General features: G+C 45.3%; 1 protein-coding gene across 6 annotated transcripts in view; it reads right to left on the bottom strand.

Annotated features, from left to right (window-relative positions):
- MED12 (mediator complex subunit 12) overlaps positions 1 to 24,611 on the bottom strand; it is a 36,331-nt gene extending 11,720 nt beyond the window's left edge. For all 6 annotated transcript variants that reach the window (XM_075259640.1, XM_075259641.1, XM_075259642.1 and 3 more), the window contains exons 1-35: positions 24,488 to 24,611; positions 19,670 to 19,774; positions 19,384 to 19,575; positions 19,124 to 19,283; positions 18,861 to 19,033; positions 18,476 to 18,586; positions 18,144 to 18,398; positions 17,745 to 17,891; positions 17,528 to 17,627; positions 17,295 to 17,431; positions 17,050 to 17,181; positions 16,827 to 16,956; positions 16,469 to 16,698; positions 16,045 to 16,125; positions 15,573 to 15,737; positions 15,339 to 15,483; positions 15,132 to 15,250; positions 12,798 to 12,941; positions 12,543 to 12,706; positions 12,042 to 12,173; positions 11,350 to 11,577; positions 11,108 to 11,252; positions 10,603 to 10,723; positions 7,327 to 7,428; positions 7,131 to 7,244; positions 6,794 to 6,957; positions 6,192 to 6,371; positions 4,847 to 4,918; positions 4,405 to 4,562; positions 4,154 to 4,315; positions 3,780 to 3,891; positions 3,142 to 3,231; positions 1,708 to 1,817; positions 648 to 783; positions 394 to 555 (exon numbers count right to left, since the gene is read on the bottom strand). In XM_075259640.1, coding sequence (XP_075115741.1) covers positions 394 to 555; positions 648 to 783; positions 1,708 to 1,817; positions 3,142 to 3,231; positions 3,780 to 3,891; positions 4,154 to 4,315; positions 4,405 to 4,562; positions 4,847 to 4,918; positions 6,192 to 6,371; positions 6,794 to 6,957; positions 7,131 to 7,244; positions 7,327 to 7,428; positions 10,603 to 10,723; positions 11,108 to 11,252; positions 11,350 to 11,577; positions 12,042 to 12,173; positions 12,543 to 12,706; positions 12,798 to 12,941; positions 15,132 to 15,250; positions 15,339 to 15,483; positions 15,573 to 15,737; positions 16,045 to 16,125; positions 16,469 to 16,698; positions 16,827 to 16,956; positions 17,050 to 17,181; positions 17,295 to 17,431; positions 17,528 to 17,627; positions 17,745 to 17,891; positions 18,144 to 18,398; positions 18,476 to 18,586; positions 18,861 to 19,033; positions 19,124 to 19,283; positions 19,384 to 19,575; positions 19,670 to 19,774; positions 24,488 to 24,586 — 4,977 coding nt within the window. In that variant the 5' untranslated portion in view covers positions 24,587 to 24,611. The remainder of the gene's footprint in view (positions 1 to 393; positions 556 to 647; positions 784 to 1,707; positions 1,818 to 3,141; positions 3,232 to 3,779; positions 3,892 to 4,153; positions 4,316 to 4,404; positions 4,563 to 4,846; positions 4,919 to 6,191; positions 6,372 to 6,793; positions 6,958 to 7,130; positions 7,245 to 7,326; positions 7,429 to 10,602; positions 10,724 to 11,107; positions 11,253 to 11,349; positions 11,578 to 12,041; positions 12,174 to 12,542; positions 12,707 to 12,797; positions 12,942 to 15,131; positions 15,251 to 15,338; positions 15,484 to 15,572; positions 15,738 to 16,044; positions 16,126 to 16,468; positions 16,699 to 16,826; positions 16,957 to 17,049; positions 17,182 to 17,294; positions 17,432 to 17,527; positions 17,628 to 17,744; positions 17,892 to 18,143; positions 18,399 to 18,475; positions 18,587 to 18,860; positions 19,034 to 19,123; positions 19,284 to 19,383; positions 19,576 to 19,669; positions 19,775 to 24,487) is intronic.
- Between the last annotated feature and the right edge of the window lie 1,389 nt (positions 24,612 to 26,000).

Raw genomic sequence — 26,000 nt, 5'->3', positions numbered from 1 at the left:
AGATTGAACCCAGCGCTGGAAGACGACGCGGAGAGAGGCGGCGCTAGAGATTTCTCTCGCAGAATTGGGGACGCCCCCAGTGCTGTTTAAGCGCTGAGGTCTGCCCCCAGTGCTGCAAGAGAACTCATTTGCATACCGAAGAAAACCGGGATTTCTACCGAACGGCGGCGCGGTGAAGACATCTAAAGATAGGAGAAGAATAGCCTTTCTTAAGGCTATTCCTACGTGTTAAGGAGAAAAAATTGCATTTTAATGATTGAATCCTTTTAAAACTATAAAAATTAATATTATGTGAAAATATACAATACAATACAATACATGGTGTCTTTTATATACGAACCACCCTTTTGTTTTCAGGTGGAATATCCCTTTTAGGTTAGCAATGATATTCACCTCCTTCTTGAAGATGGAGTCAAATCCAGCAATCTTGTTTCCTTTGGTGTCAATAAGAGATCCCTGAGGTTCACAAGTTATTACATCCCGCGTCTGCTTTGGTAAGGGCAACAGCTGGCGTACTTTCTCCAAACTCTCTGACTGACGGTCACCTAGTTCCTTCTGTAATAAAACAGAAAAAGAGACGTTAGGAGTCAGAAAACATTTCATACAGATGCAGGTCATCCAAATGCTACAAAGAAAGACTAAATTACCCGAAGCTTCTTCACAAGATTCATGTATGCCCTCTTGTTCTCCTCCATGCTGCCTTGTGAGATACTGGACATGTCAGCAGCCAACGTGCCATTAATAAGCACGCTAAGCATATCCAGCACGGTGGTGAAGAGCTCACTGAAAGGGAAAAGGAGACATGTCAACACTATATACTTAAGACACTTTATCAAAGGAGGTAGGAGATGGCAGGACAGCAACTTCACAGCCGCCAAGATCTGCCGTTGTACATTTTGTTCATTTATCATGCCTGTGTGTATGGGTGAAAGCATTTAAAAAAAAAAAAAAAAATGCACCTTCCAGTACGGCAAATACTTTAAGAAAAATGAAGTGCAAGGGACATCCTTACGCCCCCATCCTCATATCTATCCCATGGAATTGATTGGTGTTCAAGAGGACCCTTCACCACCTCTACCAATTCTTGTTTTTAGCATCTGCCACTCTGATTCCAGCACAGTTGGAATTTTCTCTCTAGCCCCCACCATTCCTGAGCAAAGTGCAGTTAGTTTTGGTGCCTGTTGTGCTATATAAGGTCTGTAATGCCAGAAGGGCGGTGTCAGACGGGGGCGTGATTCAGAGCTCCAATCAGAGGCAGCCAGTGTCAGAGCTCACAGTCACACCAAGATGGTGTCTGATCAGAAGCAGGAAAGAGCTGTACTGTAGGCATATACTAGGGCAGAACACATAAAAGAAGTCGGGAGGGCGACCAATTGCTCCAGAATGGTGGGGGACTAGAGAAAAAATTCCAACTACAGCAGAATCAGTGGAGCAGCGCCTATTAAAGAGCTGCCTAGTTGGAGGTGGTGAAGGGTCCTCTTTAAACCCAAGAGGTTTGAGAAAAGCCTTGAGAACCATCCTTGTTCCCATGCAGAACTGACCATGGATGGAACCAAATCTTTTATAGAAGGTTACTGATCAAAGCAGCAAGTGGCCCTTTTAAGAGAATCTTACAATTTATTATAGCTTGCAATCTCAGAAGTGTTTCGGGATGTGCGTGCATACATAAAGAGAAAGTGCAGAGTAATAGGTACATGAGGCGCTTACTTATTAGACTGCATGTCCACAGTGCCGCTGCTGATAATGTCCAGGAGAAGTACGGCCCACTCCGTTGTCTGCTGCGTGCTGCGCTGGACCGTATCAAACATTCCACCCACCTAACACAAAAATAATCATAATTATATCACCATTACGAACACAAAGTAACATTGTAGATTACAAAAAAAATTGTAGTGCATATAAATTAATATAAAATACTCTCTATTTTAACTCCAATATACTACAGTATGCCTGAACATTGTGCATAGTATTATAGGACATGGGACGTATTACAGCCCTGGAAACATCTGATGTCAAGAACAGGAGATCAGGGTATCAATGCTGCAATCCTGGCAACTGCAGCAACAACAGGTTTTGACTCCGGAGATCAGTTCAGTCCAACCCTGATAGTGGTCACTGACCTCCTGCTGGTTATCTCATGGGTACAGCACCAGTATCCACATGATTTTTGAGACACATCTCCAGTCCAGATAACCAGTCCTCACCAGTGAAGAAGATCACTAACACCATTTATTACCCATTCACAGGATATAGGAGAAAAGTGTGATTGTTGGAGATCTGACCAATAGGATCCCACCAGTGATGTAAATCAGGGGTCCCCAACCGCCGGTCCGCGGACCAGTCCCAAACCGTGGGGCATGTTGCACCGGTCCACGTACCGGTGGCGAGGATGCGGCAACTGATGGTTCGTTGTTGCTCATCAGGATAAGGTGAGCAAAGTGCGGGGTTGGGCTGGGACCCGCTGTATGCCCGGGATTCTAGTACTATGCAGGACATGCAGCGGGTCTTGGCTCAACCCCGCACTCGCCTACCAAACGTTGGGCAACTACATTACACGTGACTTGTCCCTGTGACGTGTAATGTAGCTGTAGTGAGGCTGTAGTGAAGTTAATAGCAGCATTAGGAATGATATCCGTCATCAGTAGCCATGTTCATAACAGTGTCTGTCATCAGTAGTCATCTTCATAACCTGCAGTGTCCGTCAGTTTGCACTCTCTTGTGTTTTCATATGTATATGATTCTAATTTACACCCCCAAGTTTAACCCTGCCCCAACCACACCCCATAGAAAAATTGTCTTGCTGAAACTGATCCCTGATGGAAAAAAGGTTGGGGACCACTGATGTAAATTGAACATTAGTGCACAAGTGACCACTGCTCCATTCACTTTTATTACACACCTGCGCACACAGCACTCCGTCAGTCCAAGACAAGCGACTGGAGAGTTGGTCATGCATAGGCGGTGCTGCTCAACTCACAGAAGGAAGTGCCATTCTTGTTATAAGAGGAAAGCTTGTAGTCCTCTAATAGAGGACGCTTGGAGCACTGCAGCAGAAGGTTTTCTTCTACAGTTTGGCAGTATTTATAGGTTACACACCATGCATGTTTTATCAACCCAACACAGGGTCACAGGTTTACTCACCAAGTTCAACCGGAGCTTCAATACATCATGAAGAAGCTGGGGAGTCTTGCAGTCATCTTGATACTGATCATCTCGCCAGTTACTAACAATCTGAATGAAATTATATAGTTTAAAAAAAAAATGAGAAGAATTCTGAAAACTCATCAATTGCTTAAACAATAAACTAATGAAACGTGGGCGACATATTGATAAAACAAGGAACCTTTCAAGATTTTCATATTGATGGCCTCTGACATCAATAACAGACTGTTGGAGGTCCCGCTGATCGCTGCTCTCAGCACCCACCAGGGCTCACGTGGCAAGTAGCCTGCAGTGCACAGCTCACAGCTCAGTCTGCGTCCACAACAGCTGATCTGATATTATAGAGAGCCCAGAAACCTCCTGAAACTACCATTTGTAAAAGCAGAACTCATTGCAGGTATCCGAGAGTCCGACAGAGGCGATATACTGGAGCACTATCAAGGCCCCAGACTGAAATTCTGCTTTAAGTCTGTAATCTATTCAATGTAGTGCAAACAAAATGGGACATCTTGTTGCAAGATTAGGGAGTGTGAACTGTACTTGTCAGTCTTACAGAATTGGGAAGAATATGTAAAAGGTTTACATCACCAGCAAAAGGTAAAAATCTGAGCACTTACCTGTTGCACCTGACTGTATAAGGAAGTCAATAGCCCCTCTCTCTGTTCATCTTGCCCCTTAAGACAGGTTAACACCAATGATAAGAATGGCTGCTGACTTAGTAGAGACATACTGCCAGGAAAGAAAGGGGAAATGCAAGAGTTAAACAAAACCAAAAGTAAATCAGCTCTCCTCCATAGCATCTAGGTTTCTGCTGAAACAGAACAGGGTGACGCAGCGAAAACCAGATATCCAGCGTGAATTAGAATTGAAATGAAAATCTACCCAAATACATACACTATACTGTAATTGTTGCAGGCAAAGGTCTCCATTTACTGTCGTCTTCAATTTATTATTCCACTTTCCCCATAAATGTATTTTCATTAGCACTGACCTTTTCTGCTTTTGACGGTCACGCTCCTTACGAGAAGACGATCCAAGATGTTGTCCTTTCTCCAGCTCCTCCCCAGCGGCTTTCAGTACATGACCTTGCACAGATGTTGGCAGCTTGGCAATGAGAGGGGCGACGAGCCAAACACCAGACCTCTCCAAAGCACTGAAAGAGAGACAACATGGATGATCGGTGACGGTGACTAAACCTGCCCTGACAAGACAAGGTTACTAATGTCACCCATCTGAATTTACCTGAGTACAGGCTTGGATTTCGCATTGGGAGTTGCGTTGCTACTTGGGGCATTACTGGGCGGTGCAACGTTAGCAGGGGTCGAGCAGACATTTTCTGCCGATTGCTGAAACACTTCAATGGTCGCTTTAGCAATATTTTCCAGTAGGGAATTCATTTCCTACAATACAAAACAATTATTCAATATGTACAATATTCCAATGGGAGCTGGGTATACGGGCAATGTCGCAATCTATACATATAGGAAGGGTCGTAAATACAAATAAAAGGCCCCGCCATGCTCGCTCAGATTGTTTCTGCCCTACACTTTTAGAAGCATTAAATAAATGGCGATTATATTAAGCTGATGGAAGTTCTTGGAACATAAAAGCAGATTTTATCACCCGATTTTTCCATAACCTTGCACAAAAAAAGGGAAAAAGTACACCAGGTCACTTCTCTTACATTATTAGAGGTCTGTTTGATCATCAGCTGAAGCTCCAGTGCCGACTGCCGCATTGTCCACTGATCCAGGCTCTATGGGGTGGAAATCATAATGATGAATAGGTAGAAATAAGCTACAGGTCAAACATGGAGGAAAGATGTACAATCAGGGGGGAAACTGCAAAGCAGAAAATCGGTGACACAGGTCTACCCCAGGTCTTCAAGCAAAGCATAAAAAGAAAGAGAAAGACAGGCGGCACACTAGTGAAAGATTAGCTTTTGCACCTACTGAACTTAGATAGGTGAATAAATGGATCTTGTGTTTTGCCTATTTCTCTTACTGGATTGCCCTGACCATCAGCAGCCTCCATTGTATAAGACTGCGCATGCCGCGAGAAATTAGCAGATGCACAGGGTTATTCACAGTAGGCTGCTGGTGGAGGGTTCAGGTCACAAGACCCTTCATCAGTGAGTGAGTGAGTGAGTGAGTGAGTGAGTGTGTTGCAACTGGAAAGAGACAGCTTGCAATGTGGGCAAATGTCTAGAAACAAGGCCATCAAGACAGATCAGTAAGGTCGCTTTCAGTGCCATTTTCATTGGACCATTGACTGAAATGCTATGCTATGATAGGAGGCCTTACTTTCAATATGAAAACCATAAAATTGGAATAAAATGTAGAACTTTATTATACAAACAATAACATATGTCTCAGTATTGGTCTGCAACTGGACAAACCCTGTAACCTGTCTACTACGCTTCATAAGTGATCACAGAAAGACCTTTCAGAGACCAGAGATTAGCTTGTATCTCCTTAAAGAGGACCTTTCACCACTTTTGGGCACAGGCAGTGTTATATACTGCTGGAAAGCTGACAGTGCGCTGAATTCAGTGCACTGTCGGCTTTCCCGATCTGTGCCCGGTGTGAAGAGCTTACGGTGCCGGTACCGTAGTGCTCTATGGTCAGAAGGGCGTTTCTGACCATTAGCCAGGAACGTCCTTCTGCCTCGCGGCGCCAATCGCGCTGTGCTGTGGAGCGGGGAGGAACGCCCCTCCCTCTGCTCACACAGCTCGTCCATAGACGAGCATTATCAGGAGCGGGAGGTGGGGGGGGGGGGGGGAGTTCCTCCCCGCTCCACAGCACAGCGCGATAGGCACCGCGAGGCAGAAGGACGTTCCTGGCTAATGGTCAGAAACGCCCTTCTGACCATAGAGCACTACGGTACCGGCACCGTAAGCGCTTTACACCGGGCACAGATCGGGAAAGCCGACAGTGCGCTGAATTCAGCGCACTGTCAGCTTTCCAGCAGTATATAACACTGCATGTGCCCAAAAGTGGTGAAAGGTCCTCTTTAATACGTGACCTTACCTGTAAAATATGCTTGATGCGCTGTCTTTGAGGGTTGTCCCCTTGTTCTGCATCACTTAGTCTGTGCGGATAACAAATCAACTGCATCAGGCGTTGTGCCTGGGCACTGCTGAGAACGGGGTCCTGGAGATCAATGGAGTCTTCACAAAGGGAGCGAACACATCTCTCCCCAACCCATTCCTGGAAAATGGAGAAAGAAAGAGATATAGAGATATGATTGATAGAGATAGATAGATAGATAGATAGATAGATAGATAGATAGATAGATAATAAATAAGGGACAGCATGGTGGCTCAGTGGTTAGCATTGCAGCACTGGAGTCCTGTGTTCAAATCTTGCCAAGGACAACATCTGCAAGGAGTTTGTATGTTCTCCCCGTGTTTGTGTGGATTTCCTCCCACACTCCAAAGACTTACTGATAGGGAAAATATACGTTGTTAGCCTCATATGGGGCTCACAATAAAAATAAAATAAATAAAAAAAAAAATAAAAAATAATAATAATATATACATTTTATTATTATTATTAATTATTATTATTGTCTAATGAGCTACACAGATCACATGCACTTCACTATAGGCAGAGTTGGGACAAAGATTCACCTGTTGGCAGATGCTTCGTAACACATATTTGGCATACACATCCAGACTTGCAGTCTCTATGGACACAGCCCGTCCACCCGCCCGATTTGTAGACAAATCTTCATCAGTAATATCTTCAGTACCTGCCGGCAATGAAAAGCCAGAGCCTTGCAACTCTGCATCACCTGGAAAACAACATTTACAGACAAGGAAACTTTAATTTTCAGTTATTACAAGGGCTAATCTTATTTGTTGCGATGTACACAGAACGCATTGCATTGTGATCATCACGGGATGCTGGTGGTCTAGTGGCCCCACCCCCAATGATAAAAAAATATAATAAAAAGAAAGCACTGACCCAGCATAAATATTGCCTTGAGCACAGCAAAAAGTGCTCCTGGTACGATGCGATTCTGAGATGCTGCCAGAAGATGGCGGTCACAAGAAGAACGAATTCCGAATGTTGCTTTATCTGGAATAGAAACAAGTTCTCTTAGTTTTAGGTTCCACATAGTAAGTATGGAGATAAAGAACAGGCGACACCCTAAACTTACTGCTGTCTGGTTCATACGGATTGAGCTGAGGAGTTCGAAACAGATGAAGCAAAATCCGGCAAGTGAGCCGCGCTCCAGATTCAGAATCCTGCTCGCTACATGCTGCAAAGGAAACAAGATCAGATGTTACATCGGCAAACAGAACGCACGACAGATGAAGTGGAAAGAAAACACATCTTTATCCAGTATGTTCACGAAATAAACTGAGGGCCAATATTTCGCGAGCGGTGAACGGTCCCATCCATAGCAAGTACAAACAATGGGAAAGTAATTAGAGGATGTGTAATCGTACACATAACACCTTTCAGCAAATCCCCAATCTGCTGCGCTTTACACTTCCCACTCAATGCACAAAACTGGAGAGCGCCATTGTAAGTGCACAGGCAGGGTCTCTGCAGAGCGGCGGGATTTCTCTGTAATGGTTCACATCTAATCTAATATACTGCAGTATAAGAACACTGAACGCACTTCTTATCTTCATCGCCATTTTGCATTGGTTGTATTTTGACTTGTATTTAATAGAGCTTTTCTACATTAATCAGTTTTGTGTCTCCAGCTCTCCGTCATGTCTCCTCATGCTGAGTCTGTCTGTAAGAACAGGAGCCACATAATAACACATACAAAGTCCATAGTGTGAAGGAAGCATGACCACTGCTCCAGTCACTTCTGTGTAACACGTCTCTCATCAGAAAAATACAGAAAGAAAAAGTCCATTAAGGCCGGTCCCCACTAACATAATTCATAGCATATCACTAGGGTATGAGATCGCTTAAAGGGATCCTATCAGTCAGACACAATTTTTTGTAGGTACCACATCGGAATTGCCTTAAGAAAGGCTATTTGTCTCCTACCTTTGTCGTCTTCTCCCATGCCGCCATTCACATACAAGATCGGTTCTTGTCGGTATGTAAAGGAGTTCTCTCGCAGCACTGGGGGCGTCCACAATGCTGCCAGAGAACTCTCTCCAGCGCCGCCTCCTCTTCTCCAGCAGCATCATCTTCAGCCTTTTCTTCCGGCGGTGGCTTGTAACTTCTAACGCCGCAGGCCTTGGGCAGAGCAGACTGCGCATGCCCACAGGCCACGAGAAAATGGCCGCTTACAATACTGTGCAAGCGGCCATTTTCTTGTGGCCTGTGGGCATGCGCAGTCTGTACTACCCAAGGCCTAGAAGTTACAAGCAACCACTGGCAGAAGAGGCTGAAGATGACGCTGCTGTCAAAGATGGAGGCGGCGCTGGAGAGAGTTCTCTCGCAGCATTGGGGACGCCCCCAGTGCTGCGAGAGAGCTCATTTACATACAGAGAAAAACTGGGATTGTAGGCGAACGGCGGCACGGAGAAGACAACGAAAGGTAGGAGAAGAAGATTGTTAAGGCTATTCCAACATGGTACCTACATAAAAATTGTGTCTGACTGATAGGATCTCTTTAAAGGGATTTTCTGACGATACAGACGTGCGATCTATAGCTGATGAGCCGTATATTGTACAACAGCTGCGCTTGGCATTGTAGCTCATCCTCATTCACTTGAGCAAAACAAAACTGAAAACCTTCTATGTGATCGTTAAACATCACATGGTCCAAAAAAGCTGCGGCGATTAGATTATCTGTGGGGTTTCCCGGTGTTGGCCCCAATCTATGTAATTTTGATGACCTATGAAAAGAGTTCTTAAAATATTGTAATCCTGAAAAACTCCCTTAATGACGGCCATAATCCTAAAAATAAAGCACTAACTGAACAAAGCAGATCCTTCTGCGATTTTTATTGTTTTTTAAGATACTGTAGGTGCGTTCATTCACCAGCAACAATGATAACACAACAAAAAGGGAGCAGATGCATTGTACAGAATAATACACACACAGTATGGCATCACATACAACACACGTGCTTATACAAAAGCATATAAAATAAACCATAGTAATGGAAACCTTCACAGTCATAAGCATCGTTCACACAGAGCAAGGCATCGGACCAGACATCTCAATAGGAAAACACGCTCCTTTATTAAAAGGGAAAAATTCCCAAAACGTGAAACAACCAAAAAGCCAACACATTGTAGCAGAGCAGAGGAGAGGAGATGAGATATCCCTGTATGTGTTTCTCTCTTGTTATATGCTACTGTACTATCCATGATGTTGTATCACTGAAATTCCCCCATTGACTATTAAAGGATTATTTAATCTTATCTTATCTACCAGCAAAAAATCTTATCTCAGTCTTAATGCCAGAGCAGATGTGGAGAGGACAACAGTCAGGAAGGCTCCTGGGTCTTCAAGGAAAAGGAGGACGCCATCCAAATATAATGCTATTCACTCACCATGGAGTCCAACCCTGAAGGGGGACAAGCAAAGGGGCCCAATGGCAAACAGACTAAGGGACAGGGAACAGGCCGGGCATGAGCTCATACCCAGCAGAAATCATCTAGAGATCTGTATATTTGGCCGCACTTCTGGCTCACCCAGACTACACTCCAGTATCAAGTCAAGCCTAGCACAAAGCAATATCCTCCTCCACTCAGATATGGCAGATGGGAATGAGCCTCAGCTCAAGGCCTTAGGGGTCTCTCACAGGACAATTTCAGAAGGTGATCTGGTGTTTATGATCCGGGTACATCTCTGAGACTATGTAGTCCAGAACCCCCTGCCAATCTCCCCATGGGGAACTGGGTCTTCCTTCAGTGATTTTCACTTCCCAGCAATACAGGGACCTACAACTACTATGACTAGAAGAACCTACAAACACCCTTAGGAGTGATATTACGAACTTAAATTTGTGCAGTTTTTCATGAGGAGATAAGGAAAAGTGGAGGCTTGATCAAAAGCACCGATAAGCCGCTCTGTATACTGTACAGCAGCCGGGAAAGTTACTGCAAGCACAATCCTACTACTTCTGTTAGGGTAAGCTCACACAGGGTTTTTTGGATCGGAACCAGAGGCGATCCAAAAACCGGGTAGCTGCGACTAAAAGCCGATGCACTGCACCAGCATCCAGCCGCACACTCTGCTCCGGATTAGGCCCAACGAATGAGTCTAGTCAGGAGGAGGGAGTGTCTTCAGGCCGAATTGCGAGGTGACTTGGCTTGAAGAATGAGCACCTCGCTTCTTTTTTCCGGGAGCTGGAAGAAACGGCTCCCGGGTAGAAAGACCTGAGCAGCTCCCATTGATTTCAATGGGAGCCGTCTTTTTGGTCAGGGATTTGGATATGGCCTAAAAACCCTGACCAAAAAAAACTTCCCCTTATAAGGCCTACAATGCCAAAGATGATAAATGTTGACTCACCTGCTGTCAGAAGGGAAGGGATGGCCGCACAACGGATCAGATCCTCAAGTGGAAAACACTGGCGAGCAACAAGAATTGCAACAAATGTTGCAAGCGAATCATGGAAAGACAAGTCACTGACCTACAAGGATTGCAAAATACAAATATAAAAATATAGTTATTACTCGCTGCACTATTGCATGTTTTCCTTCCAAATACCCTACCACCATGGATTGCTTATTCAACTAACACCCTTTGAAATAACCTAAATGGGGCGATACCCAGGAATAGCTGCACATCACCCGCCTTAAAGGGGCTGTATCAAGTTCTGTAGGCTATAGGACAAGTGTCTGATCAGTGGGGGTCAGACTGCTGTAACCTCCGCTGATCATGGGATGCAGTATCTGCCTATAGTCATGGGGCTGCAGATGTGCATGAGTGCTACCTGTACTTAATACATGGTACAACCCCCTAAATGAAGGCAAAATACATAGAGAAGATTCCGAAATCCATCCTGGAGACTCACATCCACATTACACAGCAGGTCGTTGAAGCCGCAGGTGCCATTATTAGAGGAGCAACACAGAGCCTTCAGCACACCCAGCCATTCAGAGCTCAGGTCTTTGCAGGATCCGGTCAATTCCGCACACAGAATAGCAATGTCATTAATTCTGCATGAGAAGCATAAGATAATTGTAAGACAAGTTATCATAGCGGTGCATTATGCCCCATTATCAAACCCCCAAATAGGTGACAGAATATCTTTACCCATCAGTATCATGGTCTCCTGCACACACATGTACAAGTGCATTGCACACAAAGCTGTAGCGATTGGTCGGAGAATCGCGCAGAAGTTTTCCCAGCATGCCAAAGTTATAATTATGTTCTGTCGGATTGGAGATGGTTTCCAACATAAACTCCTGTTCCCACAGCATGTTGGAGTCAGATGGATCCACTATACAGTATATAGTGTTCTTTACTTTAGAGCAGAAGTCACTATATGAAAAAAATAAAAATTATATTACATTTTATAAAATTTTTTTTTTTTTTCTAGAGCGGTCACAGATGCACAGTTAAGCTAATGTTCAATACGCAACAAACTCCATTATACGCATATACTCCATTTTGTTGCCGCTGTTCCCCTGATCAGCTGTTGCTTTTATTGGATTCAGCAGTCATGTGATCTTAGTGTCTCCCAAAGTAGCAGAAACACGCAGATCAGCCATGACAGTGACTACTATCACTCCTATGGATGCCTCAGTAACACCAGGAGGTCCGCGAATCCCTAAACCCACAAAGATCATCTATTCCGGCAGCCACCAGAAGCTGCTATAGTGGATGGGATCGCTCTCAATCCATTATAGGAATATTCCTATCTGCTGAACCTTTGAAGAATCTGCCCATCAATAAAATGTAATAAATAAACTAAAGTGATTACAAATTCAATGTCTTCCACTTACCTAAATAATTCTCCATACTTGCTTTTGAGGTGACTGCAGGACATGTACAAGTCATACAAATAGGCCAGAATACAACGTTCGGCCGAGGAACCATCTGAGCGGTTCATGCCATGCTTCACTACTCCACATAGGCTGTAAGGAAAGAAATACAGGATATTGAAAATCTCAGCCATGGAGCGGTGTCACCTTACTAAAGAGGCTTGTCAATATTAGTAATCTGATATTCTAATCGCTGCTGGAAACCCCGACAATAAGCTGCAAGCAAGTCATTAAGATTAGCAATATCCTATTCAATTTTTTCTGCATGGTTACATATCAAGCATATGACTAACAGTACAGTCAGGAGACCCCCACTCTATGCGGACCCTGAAGAGCTACACAGAAGAGCTAAAATGTGCTTTTTATGCATATAAAATTGGAAATTAAAAAAAAAATAAAATAAAATTAGATTTATATTTTGGGATGATAAATTCCCCTTATAATAATAGCCATTGCTCTCACCCTTCGAACACTTGTGCCGTCTGCTCCTGGTTGAGGATCAGGCAGGTGTTATAATGTCTCAGCACAGCCACGATGCACAAACACAGTCCCATCGTGTAACTACCAACAAGGTCGGAAGACTTCAGCAGGAGCTCGGCTTCAACAACGCTCAACTCATTCAGCAGCTGCAGAATGGAGGAAAAAAAATTAAAGTGGATTAGAACAACGAAAAACAAAAAAAATAAGGAAGATATATAGAATAAAAATAATGCAAACCTGAATTGCAAAGTCGATAAGACCACTGATGTTCAGGGAATATTCCATCAGGTCGAAGATGAACTGGACATGTTGCACCAGAGGGAGGTGATACGATAAACCCAACGCAAAGCTTGTAATCTGTTCCAGGACATTTCGTGAAACCTGCAAACCACAGAAGAGTTAAAGAACCATTTAGGTTGTGAGCGTTTTTCTGCAGCCATAGTACAATACATTTCAAAGGAAAGGGGATTTATTTAGTTAAAGAGGACCTTTCACCACTTTTGGGCACATGCAGTGTTATATACTGCCAGAAAGCCGACAGTGCGCTGAATTCAGCGCACTGTCGGCTTTCCCGATCTGTGCCCGGTGTAAAGCGCTTACGGTGCCGGTACCGTAGTGCTCTATGGTCAGAAGGGCGTTTCTGACAGTTAGCCAGAGACGTCCTTCTGCCTCGCGGCGCCTATCCCGCTGTGCTGTGGAGCGGGGAGGAACGCCCCCCTCCCTCTCCTGATAATGCTCGTCTATGGACGAGCTGTGTGAGCAGAGGGAGGAGGCGTTCCTCCCCGCTCCACAGCACAGCGCGATAGGCGCCGCGAGGCAGAAGGACGTCTCTGGCTAATGGTCAGAAACGCCCTTCTGACCATAGAGCACTACGGTACCGGCACCGTAAGCGCTTTACACCGGGCACAGATCGGGAAAGCCGACAGTGCGCTGAATTCAGCGCACTGTCGGCTTTCTGGCAGTATATAACACTGCATGTGCCCAAAAGTGGTGAAAGGTCCTCTTTAAAGAGGTAAAAAATAAAACCAATATGAATATTGTATTTCCGTAATTTTAATGACCCGACGGACAAAGCTGCCATGACATTTTTAATGCCATAAAAAAACAAACCACAAAAAAAAAAAAAACGATCACTTGGACCATCACCAATCATGAAGTTATTCTCTACCGCCATGGATGCAAATTATGGTACGCATGCCAGAGGGGGAACTCAGAGTCCTTCATGTGCGCACGCGCAACGTCGCCAGAGCCAGACTCCTGGATCATTCGCTAACGGGGAATACGGTACAGCTAGGTTCACACCTGCGTTCAGCTGTCCGTTCTGTGGTTTCCGTCTTCTGCATGCCAGAAAACGGAAACCACAGACCAGGTCCGGCCGTGAGCGGCGGTGAGTGTTTTATGCTCTCTGCCACAAAACCGTTTTTTTCAATCCGGACAGAGTACTGCATGTCCGACTCTGTGTCTGGATTAAAAAACCCGGTTTCGCGGCGGAGAGCATAAAACGCTCACCGCCGGACAGCTTTCTCACCCATTCAAATGAATGGGTGAGAAAGAATCCTGCAGGTTTCCGTCTCCTGCTCTGTTTTATGCAGGCACCGGAAACCTGAAGTACGGAGTGCCGGGCACAGATGTGAACGGACCCTGTCCCAGATTCACCCATCAAGCGCTTCTTTCAGGTATGTGTGCAAACGCACATACACCTGAAAACTGACAGCGTAGGCTGCGGGTCCATGGCTTACACTGACAGAAGATTGTGACCTTTGCTCAAGCGTAGGCATAATGACATTCATCAGTGACTTCTTTGAAGTGGAAGGAGGGAGCCCGGGTGCTCTTCGTGGGAATGCAGGTAAGTACTTTGTACTGAGTTGGGGGTCCACTATGGAGCAAGGCGAACTGTATTGGGGACCTTTGGCCATTTATACCACACAGTATCTGTTTTATAGCAGATATGATATTAGTACAGGCTGTAATAACATTGCCCGGTCTCTATAAAACAGATCCTGTGTGATGTAAATAGTGACCATTAATTGTTCAAAATGTACCAAATGCAATTTTTTACCTTTCAGTACAAAGTGGTTTTGTATCACTGAAAGCTCTGTAAAGCCCCATTCACACGACCGTATTGTGCAAGTCCGTAACTGTCCGCAATTCTGGATCCACACATTACTAAGGTTAAACTGCAGTGTTGGCACTTTGAGATAAATTAGTGGGTTTTGCATTGCAGTTCACCATCTCTGCTCTATCCTATCAATAGGGTAATAACTTCATACTTGGTACAATTCCTTTAAGGATAGGTCATTAATAGAGATGAGCGAACACTATTCGAAACAGCCGTTTCGAATAGCACGCTCCCATAGAAATCAATGAACGTAGCCGGCACGCGGGGGGTTAAGCAACCGGCAAAGTCTGCGTGCCGGCCGCTTCCATTCTGTTCCGAATAGTGTTTGCTCATCTCCAGTCATTAATATTACAAACCCATAAAGTCCCTTTAAAGCCAATACTACAACAGTATCCTGTTTGCTTGCAAGAACGTCACTAGCCTCACACCAGTGTCTTCCTCAAATCGGTTACCTGAGCAGTTACTTGATGTTGGTCAAAGTGCGAGAGCTGCTGAAACCTGTGGAAAATCTCCTCTGCTGTAGGAAAAGCTTCAGGCTTCACCCTGCGTCTACGTTGTCCTTCATTTGATCCTGGGAGAAAATATTGTGAAATGATTATTTAGGGCCGATATCTTTCCCAAAGGACTGCATTACGAAGATTCAACATGAATGTACTAACCCGTCTCCGCAGTGCTTTTCCTGTTTAGCACCTTCAGAATGTCTCTGGTGATCTTCTTGATAACATGGCGGGCGTCATCTCTTTGCCTGCCCACCCCGAACAGAACAACTAGCCGCTGGTTGCACTCATGACTACAAGATTCTTCCTGGAGACCAGAAAGTTCAAGGATGAAACAGTAATCTCAGAAGAAGAAAAGGCGAGAGGGGAAAAAGTAACAAGAAAGTCGCGACTAACCTGTGGGATAGGGAAATGAGTTGCATACTGAATGTGCCGTGGCTGATCATAAAGGGAAGCCAGCAGACCGTCGCCACCTGAGGTCTTCACTGGCCGACGTCCTTCACTCTCGCCCTCATCAGGACCCGGGCTACGTCCTTCGCAACGCATGGCAGGGGAGAACATCTAAAAAGATATCCAGCAGCAACTTACTAGTTGAAAACCTTAACACAAGGCTTCTCAAAGAAATAGCCATAAGCCAACTCTCTCGCAGAAACATGACAAGCTGCTGCTAGTCATCAGGAGACGCATACAGAGATGGCGGACCGCACAGAAAAATGCTACTGCAGACATACATGGACATGACCAGCTATAGTGCCCAAAAGACAACATTTAGTAAAAGGAGTTACCATGTAAACTGAATCAAACCATATGAACGTGCAAGGAGAGTAGGTGAGTACTTGAAAGTGTAGACAATGTGATACAAGTTTACCTGAAAATCACTTTTCTCCATATCATCAAATAAAGCCCCTGAGCTGTGGTCAATGTCCATGGTCTCTGACAGCGTTGTGTCCTGAAATGCAGGCAGAGGTTTTAGTACATCTGCCCAATGGTTTTAAAAATCAACATCCTTGTTATAGGTTCATATAATCCCTATTTTCTACTAAATTAGTTATGAATAGAGATGAGAGAACACTATTGGAAACGGCCATTTCAAATAGCACGCACCGTTAGGAATGAATGGCAGCGTCCATTCATTCCTATGGGTGTTTGCTATTCGAAACGGGAGTTTCCAATAGTGTTCTCTCATCTCTAGTTATGAACACTAGCATAGGCATCTCACACATTATGGTACTTCAACAACAATTCCCATTACTATCAACCACCCTCCCTCAATGGTCATCTAATATACACACCTCTAGTTTTATGCTATTGTTGGCCTCTCCCTCTTTACGGTCAGTATCGTCTGCTGTATCCTCATATGGGGACCGAGGACGAGGAGCGTGAGGATCCAGTCCCAGGTCCCCTCTTGATATCAGTGTGCACATATACATGTTATGTGAAAAGACATCGTGTCGGATGAGCTCACAAAACAGCAACACCAGATTAAAGAATTCCACTCGTTCTCCTTCATTGGTAGGGTCCGCTGTGAGAAACACAAAGTAACAAGTAAAGCAGTGTACAGGATACAGTGAAATCCAGGGGGGTTTATTAAATTCATGCCCCTACCATTACCCAAAATAAACTAATCACAAGCATGGAGCTGATACTTACTTAACACTGGGGCTTGTGTATCAAGAAATTGGAGGAGGACATCCTGGAAAACAGGGGGTGAACTAAGTGCAGACAAGGACCCTGAGGACACCGATCCCTTCTCATCGACGGCTTCAGAGTCTCCACATCGCTGTTGGTGAATTAAGACAAAAAGCTGCCATTAAAAAAAAGGAGTACGAAAGTTTGGATAGCTGAGGGGACGAAGTGATTTATGATACGATACCTCAGCTTCGATCTCCATCTGCCTCTTCTCAAGCAATTTAGCTACAACTAAGGCACGGTGATGTCCGTAGCGCTTACAACTGACAGCCCACTCACACAGAAGTGCGACAACGGCGTCATCATCTGGCGAGATCTGCAAAATAAAGGACATCAAAAAACACTGAACACAACCACAGACTGACAGCAGAATACAAGAGCAAATAGGTTACAGGTACAGGTTACAGAAATGCAAAGCTGCTCCGTCACCTCATGTCCATCCTTGCCAAGACCCAGTCCAAAGATTCGATTATAAAGAGAATCCAAGTTGTTACTGAAGTCAGACTTCTCGAAGCTGTGGCTATCCAGAACCTCCAGAGTATGAAGAACACGTCCAATAGGAAATCCTATAGAGAGATGGGAATTCACTTACTACAGAAACCAGCAGCTAAAAAGGAGAAGCCAAACACCTGCAAACAGCACAATAGTACAATAGTACGGACCTGCTGTAGCTTCCTGACACTTATCAAATGACCACCGGACCTCCACTGCTCGGCCACGCTCCTTTATCTGCTGTTCCATCTCCCGAAGTTTCCTTCGAACCTAAGAATTAAATACAAAATTGGCAACCAGTCAAGGAATATCAGAAGAAAAAAGCAAAATAAACCACAGAACTAGGAGTCTAACATGCAATATTCACTGTCAGCGGTCAAGGTTTACCTGCTGTGTGAAGGCAGAATTGCCACCTGGCATGGGCAGACTAGAAGGAGCGATGGGAAGGTGGTCGAGGGGGGAACCGGTTTTAATTCGGTTGTCGGTCAAAGAGTAGTGCCATACAAGGGCACTGGGGCAACAGAGAACAATACTCTAGGAGAGGGGGAAAAAAAAAGTTAAAATAATTAAAAAAAAAAAAAAAAAATTATATATATATATATATATATATATATATATATATATATATATATATATTATAATAATGATAATAATAAATAATAAAGGAAATTAAAATAAATAAATTATAAAATAAAAATAATTAAAATAAATAAATAATAATAATGAAATTAAAATAAATAAAAAAAATTAAAAGCGGTTTTAGAAATACACGCCATATAACAATACCTGCAACATGCAGCTTAACCCAAACACAAGCGGTCGATGCTGTGAGCACTGCAGGAGGTCACTGAATGGGGATGATGGAGCAGATCCTGAGGGTGGAGGGGGTGCTGGTGCAGGAGGCAGAGCTGTACCCGTCTGTGCTGTCAGGAGGTGCCCTGTATGTCCCCCACTACTTTCCAATAGCTGTGCTAGGCGCCTTGTACAGAAATAAGCAAGCCGCCGTGACAGGTAAGCAGACTGGACTAAAGAACCTGAATACTGTAGAGAGGGAAAAAAACAATTAGTGGAATGCAAATGGTGTAGAAACAGTAAGTTCACTCCATTATTATACTCACACGAAGAAGGAGGGGAAGCAGCAGCTTCAAGAGTTCATCCTCCCCTGGTCTGATCTTCTCAAAACACTCCAGGACCCAAGTCAAGAACTCATGGCGATCCAACATCCCATCCTTCAATATTACACAGAATAAAAATAAAAGGTTACAAATAATAATCACATGTTATCTGCAACTATATAAAGTCTTCTGTACGTAGCTTCCAAGACACAGAGGACATTGTATTTAGTTTTATAGGTATATGTGCCAGGGAGCTCCAGGCATACACTAAACTAGCCCATAGTGTAGTAGACTGTACTATACCATACAAATGCATCAAGGTTATGGATGTCACTGTAAAGCATCCACTAACAGCAGTGATCAGTTCAGTACATCACAGAGTTCCTACCTGGAACATAAACATGGCTAGCTTCTCATTATATTCCCACTGTTTAAGGGCTAGCTCCACCTCTGGCGGCATCGGTCCGGCTGGAGTTCCAGTGCTACTATTTACTTGCCGGTAATACTCTGCAACCTTCTGCAGCTGCTCCCATAAATAGCGAGTGATGATTTGTGTCCACTCTGCAAGAACAAGAGATGTCAGCAAAAAGAAACGATTTATACTCCATCAACGGTAACAATCCAAGACTACCAGAGGAAACGGCTTCTTACCTACGAATGGGTCCATGACGTGTCTTTTCTTCACTTTGGTTTCTGTAATGGCAGCATAATACGCACAAGTCATCTTAATGAGCCAAGCTGCCCTCATCACTGGCACAGAATAACGTGCCAGGAAACCAAAGACCTCTTCCTTCTTCCCAAAAATGGGAACCTGTTAAACACAAAAATAAAGCAGATGGAATGGAGCGTAGGTGCAGATTTTCACGTTTTGCAGACGGAAGATGTTCTACGGCACAAGATGCAACGCTCACCTTCTTAGCGAGATGTGTAAGAGGTTTGGTCCCTGCGAGATCTGTGAACCAGTTATTGATGGAGCTCTGGGAGCGAGCGGTCACCAGCCAGAAGTTGTCTTTCTGGTTAACTTGAGGCTTTCTTCTGCCGGTGTCGGGAAGGGTGTTGCAGCGAAGCTTCTCTGCCATAATGTTGCTAAAATTGGAGCTAATCTATAAGAAAAAAAATAGGCAACAGAATAAGGAGGGGAGAAAGAAAAGGAAAGTAATAAAGCAAAATAAAAATGGAGTCACGCTGAAGAGTTACCTTGGCTGGGTTAAAGTTGACATTCTTAGCACTGCCATGTTCATCTCCGGACACAGCAGGCTGGTTGTTGAATCCTTGCTTAACATTAAGTGCTGTAAGTTCATCCTGAAAGCGAAGACATGAAATAAGCACATGGGACAAAGAATTCGGCCCAAAGGCCAATGGCGACCCTTTAATAGCGCTCATTGGGGTGTTTGGTTCCTTCTCTGGCCCATTGGTGAATTGCTCTAAGCCAGTACTTGTCCCTTTATCGCTCTGATATATTCTCCACACCAGGACGTCTTCAGGTAGTCGCACTATTCACGTACCAATGGCTATGGGGATCTCTCGGTGGCCTCTACTGAGAAGCAATGTAAATGATGGCAGGTCCTTCTCCTTTTACCCTATGGTAGGATTAACCTATTTACAATGATTTACATTCCTAAATTTTTTAGATCCATTTCACACTGGTCCCATATTTTTTTTACCCAGGTCATTGTTATGCCAGTTACACAACATAATATAGCGGTTCTTCTGGCTGGAATTGGTTATCCCTCTACTATAGGCTCCTACGTTCCATGGTGGTGCAGTAGCCCCCAACTTGTATATCTATTATTTCGCCTCCTCCTAGTTCGTGTATGCCAACTGCTGGATGGATATTCATAGGAGTAATACAAGTACAGCACTGGCAGGTGCGTTGGTTGGTTACCCTGGCCTCTACAGTCTGCAGGTCTAGATGGCATAGAGACATCCCTGGAGGATTGGAGAGAGGTCTCCTTGATACTGTGGAGAGCGCTAGAGATCTTTTGATCCAGTCCTGTTTCCTCCACTGCATTTATCATATACCTATTAGCCTACATACCCAGTTTCTCCTAAATTAAGCCCTAGCTTGATTTTGCAGGGTTTTCGGAGTAGGCTTGAAATAGGCGACTTCAAAAGCCCTGCTCCAAAAATAAGCCCTATTAACAATCAGAAACAAAAGAGAGAAGAAGACGGCACCGAGCTGTTCCTGGTGTAGTACTTTCAGTATACGAAAGGACAAACAAGGACGACAGGCGACTGCTCACCTGATCAGGTTGTGGGAGACACAACAACCAATGGACGGATCAATCAATAAGGTGAAGAAGGAGCAGCTGCTAGTCTCCATCACAGGGACGTCTGAACAGATAGAAGGAATGGACCGGCCTCCAAGGAGATTGGGTGAGCGCTGGTGTTTACCAAACTCACATGCTTCTGGCCCACTGTGGCAGGATGGTCTTGCACTTGAGAAAGGGCTGTGAAGGCCGGAACACGTCGTGCTCCTGTCCAATTGGGTGAGCGCTGGTGTTTGCCTATCTCCCTGGAGGCTGGTCCATTTCTTCTATCTATTAATCAACCCCTCCAGTGCGAGGTCACGTCATGAGATGAGGAATAGGTATACAGTAGCTCCCAACCGTCCTGGAGAAATATCCCGCTACCTCCTGCCACGGCAGGGCAAAATCTGCTCACCAGCTCCCAAGACCACCTCCACCTTGCGACTGCCATCTTTCTGGGACCTGACTCCCAGCCACTACTACCCTATGGGTTTGGCAACCTATGTGACCAGATCTTCCTACACAGTGTACGCTCATGACCTAAGGTTTCTCCCTTTTTTGGCCTTCTAGGTTACCCCGTGCTCTGTATGGCTTAGCCTAGGTTCACACCGAGGCCTTCTCTCCTCTGGGGGATTCCGTCCCTCATTCCGCTTGAAAAACACGGAGAGAAAAGCATTGCATGGGCTTTTTCTTCCTTTTCAGGCGGAGACCCGGCAGACCCCAATTTTCAGTATGAACACCCCATCATAGGACTGGGTCCACATATGGAAGATTTACCAGAAATTTGATCACTATAGAGAATTGTTGAAATCCAGTGAAAATCTGCAGCGTTAACTGACATGTTTCGGGTAACTTGTCCATATAGACTTTCCCTGCTCCATAGACTATAATGGAGTCTGTGCGTTTTCTGTGCGGACAGTAAAGTGCTGCTGAAGTCTATTATAGTCTATGGGGTCCGTGTGCTTTCATTGCTCAGGTCGCAGAGCCGTATCATCTCTGGTAATGAATCCAGGTTCTATTGGAGATCAGATGATGGTCACATTGAAGTATCGAGGCCTTGTGATTAGAGATGAGCGAGTACTGTTCGGATCAGCCGATCCGAACAGCACGCTCGCATAGAAATGAATGGACGTAGTGGCCGGCCGCCGTCAAAGCGGAAGTACCAGGTGCATCCATTCATTTCTATGGAGCGTGCTGTTCGGATCGGCTGATCCGAACAGTACTCGCTCATCTCTCCTTGTGATGAGTCTTTGCTGTGGAGTGATACAATATCCCAAACCGCTGGTGTGATGGTACATGAAGCCACCCCATACGACAGTAAGTAATCCCTAGGAGTGAGACAATGGATTCTACACAGCTCAGGGACATGTGCAGGACACCCTGCGGCCACATGTGTTACCTCTCATGGCAAAGTGGACAACTGGCACACAAGGGTTCCCAAGAATGTTTCCACCAGATTACAATAGTTGTCAGAATAATTGCCAACGCCGCATTTATGGGACCATATGGGATGCCAACTTCAGCAGTACAGGTATACAAGATCAACAGGCCAAGCTGCCAAATCTGTTAGGGAGCCTTCACATGGAGTAAACGCACCTGTATTTTTGCAAAATATACGTGTAAAAATACGCCTGTAAAATGTCATTGAAGTCAACGGGAGTCTTATTTTTACACGTGTATTTTGCAAAAATACATGCGCGTTTAGCCCGTGTGAAGGCTCCCTTTAGCAACTGGGGTTCATGTGAAGTACATAAAGCAGCGCGGTTAACCTCAATGTCCCTCAAATCTGACTATAGAACAATTTGTTCCTCCACAGTATCGAATTAGCATTGAAAATTTGGCGCATTGTGCAACCCTACAGCTGACACCCTCCTATAGCACCTGCTATGTTGGCCCTTAGATTCAGTATTGAAGCATCACCACTGCATCTAAGGAGTTTTTTTAGGGTTTTTTTTTTTGCTATTGTGGCCTGAGTTGCAACCACAGGGGTGCAGACGTCCTGTTCTGGCCGCCCAAGGCCTGGTCAAAGCCCTCGAGTCTAGTATCTTTAAATATGTACAGGAGAACGAAAACAAGGCTCAGCTGGCACATGGGTGATATCCATGGACCCGTACAGTTACAGTCTGGGACTGCGAATCAGCCAGGAACAGAGAAGAATAAGATTCCACCTAAAATTGGTGGAGAAAAAAGTCTTGCAAGGAGGACTTCGTATAAAACTGGCAGAGACCCGGTTGACCCCCATGACAGCCTATGAGTCCACAGGGAACCGCTTGTGCCAAATTTCATTATGTGAATGCTTATGAAACGTCATCCTTTGTCAGTTTCCAGGATACAAGATTTCCAATAGCCAATTTTAAAGATTAGCTATGTGCACCCGTCTACCGACACCTATAGATGTACATATGTGCCTGACGATAATGGATTTATGAAGATGGCACCCATAATATAAAAAAAAAATCTGACACAAAGCAATGCTAAGATATACGGCAAAAGAAACAACAAAATCTGCATAAAAGAACCAGGATCGGTCATCCATATCAGATTGGTGGGGGCTCAATAGGGCACATTTATACACAGCATCTGCTTACAGCTCAGCCCCCCATCCAAGCTCAGCCGCTACACAATAGACAACACTTATCCAAATGCTGCAGCCCCTCCAATCTAAAGATCAGCGGGGACGTACAGGCAAAGCAAACCGTGTCCATCTCCCCCATAACACGTAATCTGCGGTCACTAATCCCCCCCCTCATTATATTCCATCACAGTATACTAGGACTAAGATCTCAGAGAAAGGCTAAAGTTACACAATGCAAGTATAAGAAATCCCAAGAACCGGGCCGCCGTGGCATCTTAGGACCTTTTGCACCTGAACCAGAGAATTTCGGGAGTGACCTTTGTGCCAGAATATCCAGAGGTCACCTATATAAAACTTCCCGTCACCGCCCGTGCAGGTCCGTCGCCATTTTCCTGTGGTCGAACGGGAAAGAAGAAGCGGAGGAGCCGAACAAGAAGAAGGAGGCGGTGCTGGATGGTTTTCTCGTAGCGCAAGGGACGCCCCGGTGCTGCAAGAAAACTCATTAGCATAAGGATGAAAAGCGGGATCTCTAAGGAACGGCGGCGCGGAGAAGACGTCTAATGGCAGGGGAAGAATAAGCTAAGTGGGATTCGCTGAAAACGGAATTCTAATGCCAGGATCCCTTTAGGAGGGGTATAGGAGACCCGCACCCACTTCATGCACATGGGCACAATATTTTCCCCAATACTGCTCATACAGATGGTCAGACGGCACTGAGGGGCGCCCATGTACCCCATGACACAGAGCAGGCGCCGACATCCCCATTCACTTTTATGGGACTTTTGAGAGGACAGATTTTCATGAATCCCAGAGCAGTGCCCGATGTCAGGGCGGACAGGGGTGACAGGGGGGGGGCTCGTACACCCTCTTCTCATAATCAATGACAGTCACCAGGCTTAAAGTGACAGCACAGGGGGAAAATGGGGACTGCATAAGCTCCACCCCCGCCTGCTTCCACCAATGGCAGGCGGCCTGAGCAGCTACACTGCCCCCTAGTGGGGCTCTTCTTCCTATTGTTCCTCCATTCCTGTGGGTCCCCGCAGCTGCCGGTCCCCCTTCCCCCCGGTCACCCCCGCACTCCTCCATCCCCCTGTACAGCAGCTGAGCCCTCTCTGTCACAGTCTCCCATCACCCTCCTCACTCCACACTGAGCAGCTCCCGCCCGCCATTACACCCGCTCGTAGTACTCGCCTCCTTCTGCTTGGCGTCCTGAGGGTACACGTCAGGCGGCCCGAGCCGGGGTCTTTTCAGCGGCCGGTGTTCGTAGCTTAGTATACCGAAGGCCGCCATCTTACTTTCCTTGTAGGGGGGCGCGCATGAGATGACGTAGGAAGGAAACAACAAGTCGTGAGCTAAACCCGTACAGGGAGCGCGCTGATTACGTCACCAGGAGTGAGGGCAATGAAGCCGCGGCCGCCATCTTTACACCTGGCATCTCTTCTCTGGGCTTTTATTCTCGAGTGTGGGAAGTTCTGCGGTTTCCTTATACCATGACCGCGATGTGTGTACAGTTCCTTATAATATAATGGGGTTGCATCCCTAAGTGATTGCTAGTTGCCTGACAGACTTGTGAAATACATCCCAACAACTTTACATATCTATGTCCGTATATACTTAAGCTCACCCGGTCTAGTGTACGTGTATTTCAAGGGAGTCACTAGAACGAGATAGGTGAAGGCCAACAAAGATATCGCCATTCTTTCCTATCAGTTCTTTGGAGCACTGCACGCCTCATAGGCCACGCCCTCGTTGCTCCAAACAACTCATTTGCATATTGACAAAACAGACATAGCTGACTGCGTTTTTTTCTGAGGCGTTTTTGACAAAACCGGATTTTCCGCCTCCCATTGACTTGCATTGATTTTTTTCAGGTGGAAAACGCTTCAAAAAACGCCTCAGGAATTTTCGTGAGAGGATTTCTCCTGACCAAGAAACTCCGTGTGAACACGGCCGAACCCCTCATCGGCTGGGAAACGCGTTCTGGGTTTTGGTTGGATTTATCAGATTTTCCTTAAAATCGTCTCTCTCTCTCTCTCTCTCTCTCTCTCTCTCTCTCTCTCTCTCTCTCTCTATATATATATATATATAGCTGGAGAAAGTAAAAAAAAATTCTAGAAACCCCCCCCCCAAAAAAAACAAAACAAAAAAACAACCATACATACATACGTGACTGCTGAGGCCGATCAGCGGCCTAAGGGCTCGTTCACATGGGGCAAGAGGGGGTGGATTTTGGCGCTGAATCCACGTCAGAATCCGCCCCCTCACAATAGAGGTCTATGTAGACCGCTAGTTTACTTTTTTCCATAAGCGGCATGCTGCCACTCATGGAAAAAAGAAGCGAGCTGCCTTTTCTTCAGGCGGATTCTGCGGCTGATTCTACCGCGGCGTCCGCCTCATGACAGCACCCTCCGGACTAGGCCCATTCATTTGGGTCTACTCCGGAGCGGGAAGCTGCGACTGTCGGAAGCCGCGTCAGTTGTGGCAGGCACATTTTGGCCCTATTCGGTTTCCCACGTCTAAATCAGGACCAGAATATGCCTATCCATGCCCCGTGTGAACAAGCCCTTAGGAAAGGGACTCAGGAAGTCACATTTCATTGTTGTATCCATTGGCAACTGATCAAAACAACAGCAGAATGAATGACAGCAAGCAGAGATCTAGAAAATCATGAGGAATACAGAAAGTATATTGGAAAATTTTGCAA

Source organism: Leptodactylus fuscus, chromosome 11 (genome assembly GCF_031893055.1).
Source record: "Leptodactylus fuscus isolate aLepFus1 chromosome 11, aLepFus1.hap2, whole genome shotgun sequence".
NCBI classification, from domain to species: Eukaryota; Metazoa; Chordata; class Amphibia; order Anura; family Leptodactylidae; genus Leptodactylus; species Leptodactylus fuscus.
The sequence above is the reverse complement of the archived record's forward strand: the minus strand, read 5'-3'. Positions and strand labels throughout refer to the sequence as shown.